Source organism: Rhipicephalus microplus, chromosome 2 (genome assembly GCF_043290135.1).
Source record: "Rhipicephalus microplus isolate Deutch F79 chromosome 2, USDA_Rmic, whole genome shotgun sequence".
In the NCBI taxonomy this organism is placed as follows: domain Eukaryota; kingdom Metazoa; phylum Arthropoda; class Arachnida; order Ixodida; family Ixodidae; genus Rhipicephalus; species Rhipicephalus microplus.
In genome coordinates, this window is record NC_134701.1 from 279,686,060 (window position 1) to 279,700,452 (window position 14,393).

General features: G+C 42.7%; 1 protein-coding gene across 5 annotated transcripts in view; it reads left to right on the forward strand.

The window, feature by feature from the left end:
• Positions 1 to 8,838, forward strand: part of LOC119179555 (Aminoadipate-semialdehyde dehydrogenase) — a 75,094-nt gene extending 66,256 nt beyond the window's left edge. For all 5 annotated transcript variants that reach the window (XM_075882101.1, XM_075882100.1, XM_037430677.2 and 2 more), the window contains 3 exons: positions 2,796 to 2,921; positions 6,660 to 6,794; positions 8,447 to 8,838. In XM_075882101.1, coding sequence (XP_075738216.1) covers positions 2,796 to 2,921; positions 6,660 to 6,794; positions 8,447 to 8,830 — 645 coding nt within the window. In that variant the 3' untranslated portion in view covers positions 8,831 to 8,838. The remainder of the gene's footprint in view (positions 1 to 2,795; positions 2,922 to 6,659; positions 6,795 to 8,446) is intronic.
• Positions 8,839 to 14,393: the final 5,555 nt, after the last annotated feature.

Below are 14,393 nucleotides of genomic sequence, written 5' to 3' on the forward strand. Positions count from 1 at the left end.
CGTTACTCTTTCCTTCATTCCATGTTTGCACTATATTGGTTGTTGGAACCTAAAAACTAGCTGAACCCACCACTCTTCTAAGCTATGAAACTTACATTTTCTGTGGCGTGCATGTCACATGAGGTAGCAGAATGTAAAGGGACAACAGACTCGAGCATTTCTGCACAGTGTTGACATTGCCATCCATCGTAATTGTTTGGTGTTTAAGGGCGAAATTCATCTTATCTGTTATCTTAAACAAAGTAAGCATCGCACGAGTGAAGTTATTGATAAGTAAAGGCTTGCTGGGTCCCCATTGCCTTCTTGTGTATTTATTCATTTGAAAGGGTCCTCAAAGCGGTGTCGCTATGCTCATGAAAACCTGCCGCTTTGTGCATGAGGACCTACCTATATGTTTGGCTTTAAAATCAGTGGTGCCACGCAGTTTAAGAGGCCATAGAATCAGCATTGTGGCAGCATTCTCTGAATCAGAATGGCTAGCTGGGCGATTTGGTAATTAAGCATAATTTTGCCATGGGCAGCGCGACCTGGATGGAGGACTAAAAGGAACAAACACAGACAAGCACTGACTGACAACTGCTTTTATTTTTTCGCACGTATAGTAAATTAGTAAAAAAGATGATCACGTGGCACAACATGTCATGATAAGGTGTCATCTGATTACACCATTCTCTAGCACCAGATGGTGCCACTGCCCTGTTCTTGATAGATTTTTTTTTTGTTTCTCTGACAAGCACTTATCTGTTCATGAACATATTAAGGTATCCAACTTACGGCTACTATGTTCTTGAGTACCTAGAAATGCAGACTTGAAATTGCAGAGTGCGATGCTGTACGAGTTGGGGCATTGTCTGAAAATAAAAGTAGAACGTGAAAAAGATGAGACGCAAGAGACAAGTAGACAGGACAAGGCACTCGTTCCTCTCTTCTTCTCTCCCGTGTCTCATCTTTTTTTCCCTGTATTTTTTATTTTTTGAAAATTGCAGTTTTTTCAGAAAGTTAAAGATGGCATGCAGAATTTCAAGTCTCTTGAAGTCTCTATGAAGACTTCAAGTATGAAATTCAAGTTGAATAGCATTTGCTAAATGTTATAGAACTCAGTATTCAAGAATTCAGAATTTGACTTTTTGAAGACCCCTGACACCAAATTTGAAAACTCGAGATGCCTGTTTGTTTGATAGTCCTGCATGTGTGGGCATTTCTCACCAATTATGTCTAGCATACATTGCCTTGAGATATTTTCATTTGGTTTTAAAGTAATGGTGAGTGTTCATCTAAGTCTTCAGCACCTCACGACAGCGTCACTAGCATGACGTAGACAGACCCCTTGTGACGTTCCACACAAAAAGTGAGTATTGTAGATGTCGCGGAACGTTCAAGGGGCGTGGCAGCTTGGGCTAGTTGGTATGGCATGACGATAGTTATAGCCCGAGAACAAAACTACGACACAGAGACAGTGTCTTTCATGTCCTTCTTGTCTCTGTGTCGTCGTTTTTTTCTCGCACTATAACTATCGTTCAAGGAGCATTCACAAAACCATGACTGGCACCCTGCAAGGGCTCTTGTTCCTCACCCCTCTCGCTCTGTTATCTGGCCACTTTTAAGGTGGTTTTCACTGCTTGCACAAGAAATGCTTTTCTTTTTCCTGACGGGGACATGCTCAAAGCACCCACGTAGTTTCATTTTTTATTGAATGTGGGTTCCCCTATTTAAAAAATGCATCTTTAGCGTCACCCAAACTTGAGCGCACGTAGTCTCAGGCACTCCCCCACTGTGGTGCACTGTTTTCTTGCGATTTTAGGTGGGTGTTTTCAAGTGGCATTAACATTGGTAACAATAAATGACCCTAGCATTGATTATATAATACATTACAGCATTTATGATGTAATATTGGCATTACAAGATGCAAGGCTACGAATTTCAGCAAAAAAGTCACCAACCAAAATTTTGCTGTCAGTGGTCTATTAATACTAATTTCCATTCGAATGTGAAGATTACCTTTTTTGTTTTCATTTTGAAAGAAAAAAACAACAACTCTGAGTATACTTGTGGATTTTGCAGCTCGGCTGCAACAGTAGTGTAGATGTGTCACAGATATACCATGAGTTCATGAGTGCGCACTCGGGAGAAGTAATTCCTGCTCATTAACTTATTGTCACTCATTATTTTGCCTCTTCATTAAGCACCTTACAAACATGCTGTCTGAATTTAAGCACAGCAATTTCATACTTGACTGATTTTTGGCATATTCGAAATGCTTTTATAACAATGTGCACAGCTGTGTAGTTTCGCTTGGCCATATAAATGAACATGCATTTGGATACCCGCTCTTCTATTTTTTATTGCTGTTATTGTCACGGTTAATCCCGCACAATCGACTCTGTTCTTTTTCAAAGCTTACTCTTTTGAAAGGACATCCACTCACGGGTTGAACAATGTACATCTGTGAAATAATGAGATAACTTTTGTTTACCAAATGAACCTAACATAACCTTAATATATTTGTTCATCTAAAGATTATGAAATATTTCATGTGAATATCATTTCTCTGGAATGCTTATCTCACTTAGAAAATTTTATTATTTAAACACTTTATTTGTGCACCATTATGTAGTGTCTGTGCTTTTGTATAATTGAGCAGTTGGCTAATATGTTCATGGCAGTGTAATCTAGCTACTTAGTATTACCATTTGCAAGTTGAAGAGGTGTTGCAGGTTTTTTGCTGATGGCTAACATTGTGTTTCCTAAGCTGTGTGTTATCCATGAAACTTTTTTCTTCATGCATCATTTCTTAGACTGGAAGCCTTCTGTGGAAGCAGCAGCTTTCAGAAGGAAGCATCTTTGCGTCTCCATGCGTTTCATATCAGCCTTACCAGATATATGGAGCTACACTCGATGGATTGGTTGCAGCATTATCTCCTGTAAGATTGAATCTACTGATGTCATTCTCCATTCTTGCTTTTACATTGTGAAGCTTCAATTTGTTTTCGTTGCTGTTGCATAGATTTGTGAGTTCTGCACATAATAGTCAACATCAATGTTATGCTCTTACCATAAGTTACTGTTATCGTAACAAACTGGCAAGTTGGGCTAGTTGGTGCTAGTTCATTTTCTGAAATAATAAACAGTGCATAAAGAAAACAAAGACAAGTGAGGCCTCTCTCTCTCTCGTCTTCGTTTTCATTGTGCACTTTTTTTAATTACTTTTATTGGTTATATTACCACAAGAAGACAAGAAGTTTGCCAGTCGCCGTTAAATCCCGAGCAAGAACCTTTATGGGAGCAAGCACCCCTTTCCTCTGTTCTGGAAGTTTGGGGTGTGCTCCAATGACCGAGCGAGCACCACCTCCCCTTCCACCACTTATTTTTTCAACCTGTTCTCCACTACAGAACCCTGCGACAGCGGTTAACCCGATTTCTGGGATGCACGCGCAGTGTCTTAGTAGATTTAGTGTTTTGCCTTGAGGTTGCATTCTGAGTTGTCAGAAATTGTCGGAACATCTTAAAGACATCTTTCTGCCCCTGCCATAGTGCATTGATTAGGACGTGACCATTCCCTTCGGTTCAGTGAGGAGAGTAAATGCATGCATGCATATTGACTAAAGCACTTCACTTGAAGCACGGGTGTGCACCCTTCTAAGAGACTCTTCTGCCACCATCTTGAATTTTTGTCTGCATCCAGGCAAGGGTCCCTCCTTCAAATATTGTCCAATTACCTTTCACTATAGGAAGAGCCTTTGTTCGGGATTTTACGGTGAACAGTGAACAGTGAACAGTGAACAGTGAACTTTATTGACATCATGTACATAGTACACAATGCCGGAGGCCGGCAAAAAAAGCCATCGCAAGGATAGCTTGACGAAGCTGCGGGCCCCCGTTTTGGCACCAGCGTACAATGGTGTTCTCAGTACATAAAAAAAAAAAAGCCTGCGTACAAACATGGCATCCATTGCGCCATTGAAAGAGAAAAAAAAAAAATGACAACAACAATAACAACAAGAGAAGGAAAAAAAAAAATGTACTGAACAGATAAATCACTTAGTACAGGACCCGAAAGAAAATGTGAGCCCACTACAAACAACCACGTCTTGCGTACAAACCATACACAAAAAAAAATATACACCAACGGATGTACTAAATAGCTCAGTACATATAGATTAGTAGTAGCATCAATTACAAACAGCTCAACTTGAGTGAGCACATGAATTGTTGGGCAGTCTTGTGGCCTATGAGAGTAAACGGGACAAGTACTGTGAACATTCTTCAAGTACATTTTAGAACATGCATCTGGTACATCTAATGACATAAAACAGAGGAGCTCGTACAGCAGCTACATCACCATTTCTGCACGGAAGCCACCTAAGTTAGGGGACGGCATGCTGTCCTAGCCTGTCAATCTACTGCCCATTTTGATGAACGTTTTTACAATTGCTAGATTTACCGGCTTATGTGTGGATCAACTTGCATGATATGAATGTAATTGTGACATTGCTAGGAAAGAACAATTACACATTTGTTCTTAAACTGTGAGCTTACACTTTTGTTGCAAATCACTGAAAGAAAAGGAGCTCAACCTGATAAACATGGCAGTATGTCTAAAATCAATGGGAAACTGCAATCGGACAGCCCTGCCTCCATTTTCTAGTACCCTAAAATTTGTTTCTTTGCATTCATGCTAAGTGGTATCATTGCTGGACTTGCCTATTGATACTCTCGGATAACTTAACTTTAGCTATATTAAAAGGTTTGGAACAATATGGTGGTGGGTGATAAGTGCAGCTGTAGAGAAACGCCATATGCTAACGTATTTTCTCTGCTGTTCACAGAAAAGTCTAACTCCAAATGCTTTTATGAGAAACACCACTTGTTTTATGGGTGCATCTCACTCATGAGCCCTTGGCGTTCACTTGTGTGTTGCTCCCACCAATCGCTTGTGTCGAGCTTCTTGTTCACAACCCTCAGGTCTTGCGGCTGTAACACTCCTGCCTCTGCTCTCATTGCCGTTCTTCACTAGCATGCTGTGCTTCAGGCATTTTTACAGCGCACAGTTGACCCATATTTGCCATGTATGACCGTGCTAATGCATCACCTAGACTTGACTAATTTGGCGAAACACATACAAAACACTTACCTTTTCATATTCTAATGCATTAGTTTCTTCTCCCACTTCCAGCGCAGCTCCAGGGTTTCCACTTTACTGCTTCAAAATATGCCACTGCTCCCTAAGGGGTGCTAAGCATTTTGTTGCACGTGGACAGATGCTACAAAATCATGGAGGTGTGCTATTTCCATCTCTGCAGTAACAAATATCAAACTAAATTTAACACAGCCTTTCTTGTGTGGCTGTGTGTGATTGTTTTAACTGGTGGAAGCCAGCTTACTTATAGAATTTTAAGAGAAATGTTTACTTTATGGTAAATGCTCTGTAAGTTGGGAGATAACAAATGTATGTGCCAAAAGTATTGTATTTGATGAGGGTGGCAATTTGGGCTTGTCAGTATAGTAACATGATAATTAATGGTACCACAGGCCAAGGACATGGACAAAAGAAGACAAATTCAAGAAACCGTAGTGCTGGGGTGTCTCAAACGTCTTCTTTTGTCCATCTTCTTAGCTTCAGTCACTGTCAATTATCATATTGCATTGCCCTCGATGAATACACTGCTGCCTAATCACACCAAAACGGTCATTGTATTGGAAGGATTGCCAGTTTCTTTATATATGTGTAGTACAGTAAAACCTTGTCAATTCGAACTCGATTATTTTGAAATCTCGCTTATTTTGAAGTATTCTTGTGGTCCCATATTTTGTTATGTAAGTTTGAGTGGATAATTTGAAGCGGCAACCGACGCCAGTCCGGTTAATTCGAAAACTTTTGAGTGCCATGGGCTAGTTCCAGATCCCGATTTCGCCGCAAATCCGCAAAAACGACGGCTCTTGATAGCCACAGGGCAATGCAACGTAGCGTTACTAATGAGTGGCAGCTGAAGCACCTTAACCTCGATACTTACAATGCAAAAAAAAGGGAAAAAAATTCTCTCGTGATTAACCGAAAAGTGCGCCTGTGGAAAACGAGACATGCTTCACGGCAATGCAGCAGCGACACGCGGACAGCAAATTGCATGTTTCTCGCGACGTCAGTGAGTCATGGTTTGCTCATTCTTTCTGAGATTGTAAATAAATTAACAAAGAATAGTTTGGCGAAATTCGCGATGTATGCGAACCTATGAGTGCCGGTTGCTCCAGCTATTTGTGCACTTGCACTGCTGGCAGAGTTCTTGCTTGCAATGCCTAGTTCGAAAGCTAAGCTAAAAAGCTTCAATGGTCATGCTTTTAGCCAAACCATATCCCGAATTTCGTCACACTCGCCGGCACAGTAAACAACGAGCACTCATTACATTGAATAGTTCTAAGTTCCTTGCATCCCCCTTTTTGTATGTTCTGTTAATTGGAAAACCCGCTTAATTCAAGGATTTCTCGCAGCCCCAGTGACTTAGAATTAACGAGGTTTTACGTATCAGCAGTAGTCGTAACAATGCATTTGTGAGAGGCGTGCTTGAACAATAACGCTTTAAAAACATGCATAGCCTCAGTGGATGTACATTAGTGCAAACATTTGGATCTCTTTATGGTGGGATTTATGGGGGATGTTTCTTCAGGAGACTGGGACTGTGCTATGGACTTATAAGCTGGAAAAGCCTATCTTTTCTTCACCTGCTGTTTGTGACTTTGGAGTGGGCATATGCTGTGTTGACGGCAAGATTTTCCTCCTCAATCATTCAAATGGCCATAAGGTGAGTGGTGGTATGCCATACCTTGTATTCAGTTTGCGGTAAATGATCAGCATTTACGTTCACGAGTTTCAAAAGTAGCCGTTGTTTCAGCAGCTGATATAACCCATTCCTGGCTATACTAAGTGGCAGGCATGTCTTTCAAATTGAGTAAAATATGCACCAGTGATTCTTCAATTAAAGAAAGTTGCAGAACTCGTCTCGCATGGCTGAAGAAGTGAGTGTGAATACTGTGCAGGCAATGTATAAGCTGAAATTTACCAAACATGATCTTCTGCCCAACTGCACTCTAAGTGTATCGCTCTACCAATGTTGAATGTGAGCAGAGTAGAGCAGCCAATGTTTAATCAACTGATGAAGTTCCATGTCTTGTGTTCGACACTGCAGCAGGCTAGAGTGATGGCAGATTGTACAGATAGCTACATACAGTCACAGGCAGATTTGGCATATAAACAGGCCTTGAGAGACATAATGAAAACTTAGAGCAAATGTTCTAAAGAGTGAGAGATTATTTATTAGAAGGCAGAGAGGTCCGCCTGAGCTAGTTCGCTCAAGCCTGCTACTTTGCACAGGGTAAGAGGGACAGAGGTGAAAAAAATAAGTAGTGAAGGGTGGCAATGGTGCGAGAAACAAGTTATGTGAACTACAAACCGTAAAGGTGTCCTAATGGGAAGGTGTTAAACACAAGGCAGCACAGCCCAAGGAAGAACTAGCACAAAGTGCATGTGTTTTCTTAACAACATACGTTTATGCCTGTCTTCTAATAGTGTTCGTATTGCCGTTTTGTGTTTCTGCCATTTTATCTGCTGTGGGTGCACGGAGCGTTGTGCCATCTGTTGGTGTTGGAAGAAATAGAGCAGCTGGTGACGTGGCTATGGACACTAGAGTGTGTCTAATGCAATGTAGCATGTTGCAGGCTTAATGAGTGAGAGATACATTGCAAAATCACTGTGAAAGATTGTGTGTGTGCATGCGTGTGTGCATGCTTGCATGCATGTGAATTTGCTGCATGCAAGCGTCAGAGGCAGTTTAAGTGTTCATAAGGTAGAACAAACATCAAAATGTTTATGTGGCACTACTAACTATATGAAAAAAGCTTTCTCTACACATCACCTGTTCAGCAGTTAACTGACTCAGTGTCCTGTTCATTTGCATGTTGAATGTGCGAAGTGTAAATTTAGCTTTTTTCGTGAGCCTCCCACCTCATAGTTTTGCTGTTGCCTGTACGCAGCTCGCAAATCAGTTTCAGTGTTATCATGTATGAATACAACAGGCACTTTAGAAAGTTGTTATAAAGTCGTTGTGAAGCAATTTTTATTCTTTCTCACCTTTTGCAGTTCTAATGATGCCAAGCTTGTAATGTGCTATAATGTTATCGCCTAATAAAATTTATTGTTTCTTAAACAGGATATTTGTTTCTAAGTGAGCTGCCTGTATCTTCTCTCTCAATCACTTGTAATTGTCTTCAGGTCTACTTTTGGAAGGTTAAGAGTTAATAAAGCATGCATGCATCAATGTGAGCACGTGGTTTGATAATATTACATGTGTGCCGAAAAGTTGTGTTTAGTATTTTCATATCTCATTTGCACTCTGTACTTCCTTGCTTCAGAAGGCTGTTTGAGGCTTTCACTGACGCTGTTCTCGTCTATGTGCAGCTATGGATTGCAGAAACTGGTGGCCCTATATTTTCAACCCTTTCAGTGTCAAGAGGAGATGCAGGTTCATGTTTATTTGTTGGGTGCCACGATAATTATGTCTACAAACTTTCCTGTAAGGACGGGAGCGTGCTTTGGAAGACCTTCCTCAGTGCTCCCATCTACTCAACATTATTTTGTTTTCATGACGGGAAGACTTGTGTTGGTGCAAGTACACAAGGAAAATTGTGCGTAATTGACAGTCATCGCGGTGAAGTGCTCAGCACATATCATTTGGACAATGAAGTCTTCTCATCACCAGTTGCGCTTGGAGACTTCATTTTCGTTGGTTGTAGAGACAATTACGTGTACTGTTTTCATGTAGAAAGTAAATGTTTCAGCTGACAGACCGATCTTGTTGTGTTTCTATCAGTGTAAAGCAAGGCGAAGTGTGTTGTGAGGATGGTAGACTTTTTCTCCAAATGTAATTCACTCTAGATCATAAGAAATACATCTTTGTTTGCGATATCTAGACATGAAAATATTGTGTTACATACATATATCCCGAATTTTCACCGTGTTAACATGGCATCCTGTCGCATTCGCTGCTCTTGCAACCACCATTTTTCATAATTTGTTAGCTACATTGCACTTAAAGGTGCCCTGCAACACTTTTTCAAGTAGCCATGGAGTGGATTCATCAGAGGAGCTTATTGCCTCACGAATTTACCTTCACGAAATTGTTTAGAGCCTGTCCTGTACAAGCGGAGTTACAAATATTCGTCGTATGCTGCAATTGCATTGTATCTTCTCTCGTTCCAACGAAAGCGCTGGAATCTAAGCTGGGAGAGATGGCATGAGGAAAGAAAATACGTGAGACACGCTTTGTGACTGTACACTTGCTCGGACGATTGCCCGTGGGTGAGAGAGCGGATCCACCTCTAGACATGTCGGCCACAGTGCACCCGGATGTCAAGGAGCCCAACCACTTTTAGATTGTTTAAGTGGTATTTAACATCGGCTTCCCAGTGCGTCAGCATTTTTAACGACCGCGTACAGCAAGGAAGCGTCGTCGTCTCTTAGCCGGTTGTTTCGCTAGATGAACAGCCGAAAGCGCTGTTGTACGTTAGCGCATCTGCTGTAGCACATGAGCGTAGTAAGGTGTTTTTATTTGATTTTTACGGGGCTTCCGTCATTTTTTAGAATGCCTTCGACATAAAGATATGCACTTCGCCCGAAAGTGAATATCAGAATCTTTATGTAGTTGGTGCTTGTTAAATAATGAATTAAGCGAAATATTAGGAATGCTGTTACTAACGTCACATGACTGCAGCCCTTTTTTCGTTGGCTGCATTGAGGTGTCGTTAACCATTTTAAAAATATTTGGTTCTTACGGGAAAGACCTTGTATATTGAACCGTTTTTGCGCCGCAGTATACTGCCGTGAAAGAGATCATATACAGGCACTTCGTTAAAAAAGAGAAAAGATATAAAAACATGGTTGATCTGTCTGTCATAGGAATGGGTATATAACACGAAAGTGAAACATGTCCTCACAGAGGTAGTTGACCGTTTATTTGTGCTCTTTCGCTACAAGGGCGAAGGAATGCATCCTATAACAACAGTCTGTGCGTTAAGGTAAATCAGTTAAGGCCTTATTGAACTTTTTGCATGGGAGTGGCCTATTGAATAAGCTACAGCATACACCCCTGCTCCTGTTCACTGTTCTTTTTTTCGCGCATCTACTTTTCGCTTTCCTTCTCACCTTCCCCACTCCCCTTAGTGCAGAGTACACGAAGCCGGATATTACAATTCTGGTTAACCTCCCTGCCTTCCTTTCAATTTATACTCTGATGCTGCCGGCTTAACCGGCAGTATCAGTCACACAGACATGCAGACAGACAAACATACAGACAGATGGACGGATGGACAGAGGGACGCACGGATGGACGGACGTAAGGACGCACTGATGCACGTACAGGTGGACGCACGGACAGACAGGCAAACCGACAGACAGACAGATGGGCAGACAGACAGACGGACACACAGACAGACCAAAGTTTCTGCGTTCAAGTATCCCAAGAAAGACTATGGTTTTAAAAAAAGACAAAAAACGGTGGAAAAAAAAAAGAAACAAGGCGGCTAGTCACCCCGCTGCGCTCTCCCTTCAGGCTTGGCACCACTAGTGCGTAAAGTCCCCATACCTTCGGAAAAGTACAGCCTTCTTTTGATCTGCGCCGCTTCCTCCTCTCCCCGCCGGAGGAAGCTCGTGGCGCGTTACAGGGGGCGCCCACTGTCGCAAGCGAAAGAAAAAAAAAAAAGCAACGCGCCGGAGAGGAGGCGGCGAAAGGAAGAGCAGATGGCGGTACTTTTACGAAGCATAGGGGCTTGACTAGTGTGGAGCTGCCATATATTTTTTTTTTCTTTTCCTGACGCGTGTTGCCGCCGTGGCAACAGAGCTTCCAAACATGCAGTTTGTTAGCTCCGTTCCCGCACCGTAGTCGCCGGACCTTACGTCCCACGGCAGAAAAGTTCGCTCGAATTGGGATCGCCTTTTCCATGTTACCGTGGAAAATTAGCGCACCGCTCCTAATCAGCTTTCTCTCTAGTTTTTTTTTTCTTTCTTTCTTTTTCAATCAATGCACAGTATGCGATCCATTGTAAGGCTTTGTGTACGATACACAGACGCTGGGCTTCAGTCAGGCTCAAGCGTTCTAGATTGCACTACGGCTATAGCAGCGTTATGCGCTTCAGTTTACGCGTTCGAATTTTGTTGGCTTTTTGATTGCCTGGCCTCGTAATCAGTACTGCTTTAGTTTTTTTTTCCCTCCTGGGAAATGCGTCGCGTTCATTATAAGACGTCGAGTGCGTGTCTGTACGTGCGAGATTGGGGGGGGGGGGGGGGTTGAATACCTTTGATTTGTTGGATGTCTCGCACGAACCGACGCTGTTATCCGGACGAAAACCTAGATGAGTTTCGTTACCCAACGAGGCGCGATTGCGTGGGAATAGTTCTGATTCTTTCTGAAATTATTCATTATGCGAACTCGTATTGAAGACAAAAGTAATTAGTATGTAGATTTTTTTTGTGTCTTCATTGTCATTAATTTATTTGGCACAGAAAAAAATAAACCGTATGGCTGACGCACACTACGGAAAACGTTGATGCTGCATCTGCGTTATGAATTTCGTCGTGTTTTGTGGCATACGTTATTGTGGTCTCTCTCTAAGTGATTATGACAAGGAAAAGAAGAGAAAAGTACCGCGCGTAATTGTCTATCATTTCGATGACGCCTAAAAATGTCGGCACAGGGGATGGGGTAGTGTGAATTAAAAGGGGAAAGTGAGGAAAAAGCGAGAGAAGAGAAAACAAAAAGTTGTATGGTTCGTTAGAAGAGAATGCTCCAGGAAGCGTGAGTTCAAAGAGAAAAGGATAGAGAGATCCGCAATCTGTGTCGCCGTAAAGTAATGGACCAAAAAGAGTTCTCGGAGTCTAAATTACCGCCGGATAACGTTTCTCGTAACGAACTGCTCTGAGATTTTTCTGTGAGCTTGAAGTTCGTAAACATTCGTTCATCGGATTACTACCGTGCTTGCAGTGCCCGGCTGCTGACACGAAAGTCACCGTCGTGGTGGGCGCATATAAATTGCAATTTATTTTTTTTATTCAGAATTGAAATACAAATGATACAAGTGCATGTGTTATGTACGAACACAGAAGGAGGTCTCAGAGTCGCGAGACTGTGAGTGAGACCTCCTATAAAATCATACATGAGGGATACAACGCAATAGTAAAGAGTGGTAAGGAAAGAAAATTTAAGGTACACAAAATGTACAGATAAGCACGAAATAGCGAACGTAATAAGTGGAGGGGAAGAAGGTAGAAGCCCGTGTAGCTTGCTATGTCATTGCACGTTAACGAGCACCAGATGGTCGAAATTTCCGGAGGACCCTTCCGCTACAGTTCGCCTCCTCATAATCATGGCTTTAGAATGTGAGCTCCTCGTGTTCTCCGAAACCTCTATGTTTTCGGCACTTAAAACGCCGATTTTATTATTACTATATTCATTCGCCGAATAAATCGTTCGGGCGGCAGTATACTGCAGTAGGGAATGCAGAGTGAAACGAAATTTTTTGGCAGGCAAACGAAACTTTTCAGCCCACCTTAAAAAAACAAATCGCTCGGAGCGCCTCGCGTTGCCTAGCAAACAATGCGACAGCTGCGCCCCCGCCTGCATGCTCCGAGAGACCGGCACGTGTTCTATTCGCCCGCTTCTTCAGCGTCTTCATCTTCCGCTGTCGAAACACGTGGGCTCATCGCTCCGACGCGGAAGGCTGTAACTCTGATGGGTGAGACAACGAGTACAGAGAGATGAGGAGAAATAAAGAAGGAAAAATAAATAAGAGGGGGACGGGGGGGAGAGAGAAATTACATGCATAAAAAAAGGAGAAGCTAGAAAAAAAAAGAAAGCGTAAGAAAGAAAGAGACAATTTGCAGTGGTTAGCAAGGCAGCAACAGAAAGGACTGCCTATGTGCCCATCAATATTTCTTCAACATTGCGCCTGCATGTAACTTTGAAGTACAGTGTCTAGAAATATACTGCAGTATATTTACGGACACTGTATTATAAGCGTGGTGGTTCAGGCTGGTTGGTATGACACAACTATTGTTATAGAACGAGATCATTGATTGACTTATATGTGGGGTTTAACGTCCTAAAACCGCCATATGATTATGAGACGCCGTAGTGAAGGGCTCTGGAAATTTCGACCACCCTGAGGTTCTTTAATGTGCACCCAAACCTGAGCACACGGACCTACAACATTTCCGCCTCAATCGGAAACGCAGCCGCTGCAGCCGGGATTCGATCCCGCGACCTGCGGGTCAGCATAGAGGCAGATCAAAAGGACGACAAAAGGACATAAAGAAGGCGAGCGCTTAGTCGTCGTCCTGATCTCGCGCTATAACATTCGTCATTGCGCCTCCATTGCAAGCTATATATACGCAGTTCTTTTTTTTTTAATCTCACAATAATCATGTCCTCGCAAACTACGAACTTAGGCTGTGTTCTGGGATTTTTCTTCGTTTATCTTCGAATGACACCGTTGCAGATAAGCAGAATTTGCTAAAAAAACAAAAACAAAAAAACCACGATAATATCGAGCAAGTGGGCGTTATGGACAAGTTACATGGTTGGGTGTAAGTCTCGGGTCAACGCTTTAGTCGATCACGCGGCGAGGTAGTTATATGCCGAACGAAAACACACCTAATCGCGCGCAGCGACCAGGCGTCGCACTGGCTCCCAAGATGCGCCTGTAGAATTTCTAGTCTGCCGGAGCGAATAGAAAAGAAAAAAAAAAAAAAAAAAAACGCCCGTGCGTATGTGCCATGAACGGCGGATTGACTGCCGGAACAGCAATTTAAACAGCTGTTTTGCAGTAATTATCTCGTGTAGTTTGCGAATGCCACAGTGGCCGAAAATCGGCGATTCTCACACATATCCTCGTGTCCACTGTCACTATCGCTGCACTGCAGAAGAAAAGTATCCCAAGGAAAAGGGGCAGGCGTGCCCTTCTCTTTAGGTTGTGAAAGCTAACGTCCGTTTCACGAGTGAACGAAGCACACCGAGGCACAGCGCAGTACTTCACCATTGCGCAGCTCTCGATCGCCGTGGGCACGTTGTGTGGCGGATTCGCAAGTGCACGTGTTTTCGGGACCAGAGCCGCGACGGTGATGCTATCTCCATTGACGGCATTGGCCGCATACATTCAACAACGTGGCCTGCGTAGCACACCACCGCGATGTCTCGCTTTCTGTATCTACGTATACTAGGATATGCTGGAGCAAGGCACCCTCATTGAAATTTAGAGACATCTCAACTAAATCAGTATCGCACAGCGGAAACTACAGATAACGAGCGAGAGCACTCAGTTTCACTTTCTGACCGGCAATGCGGTCGGCGGCATTG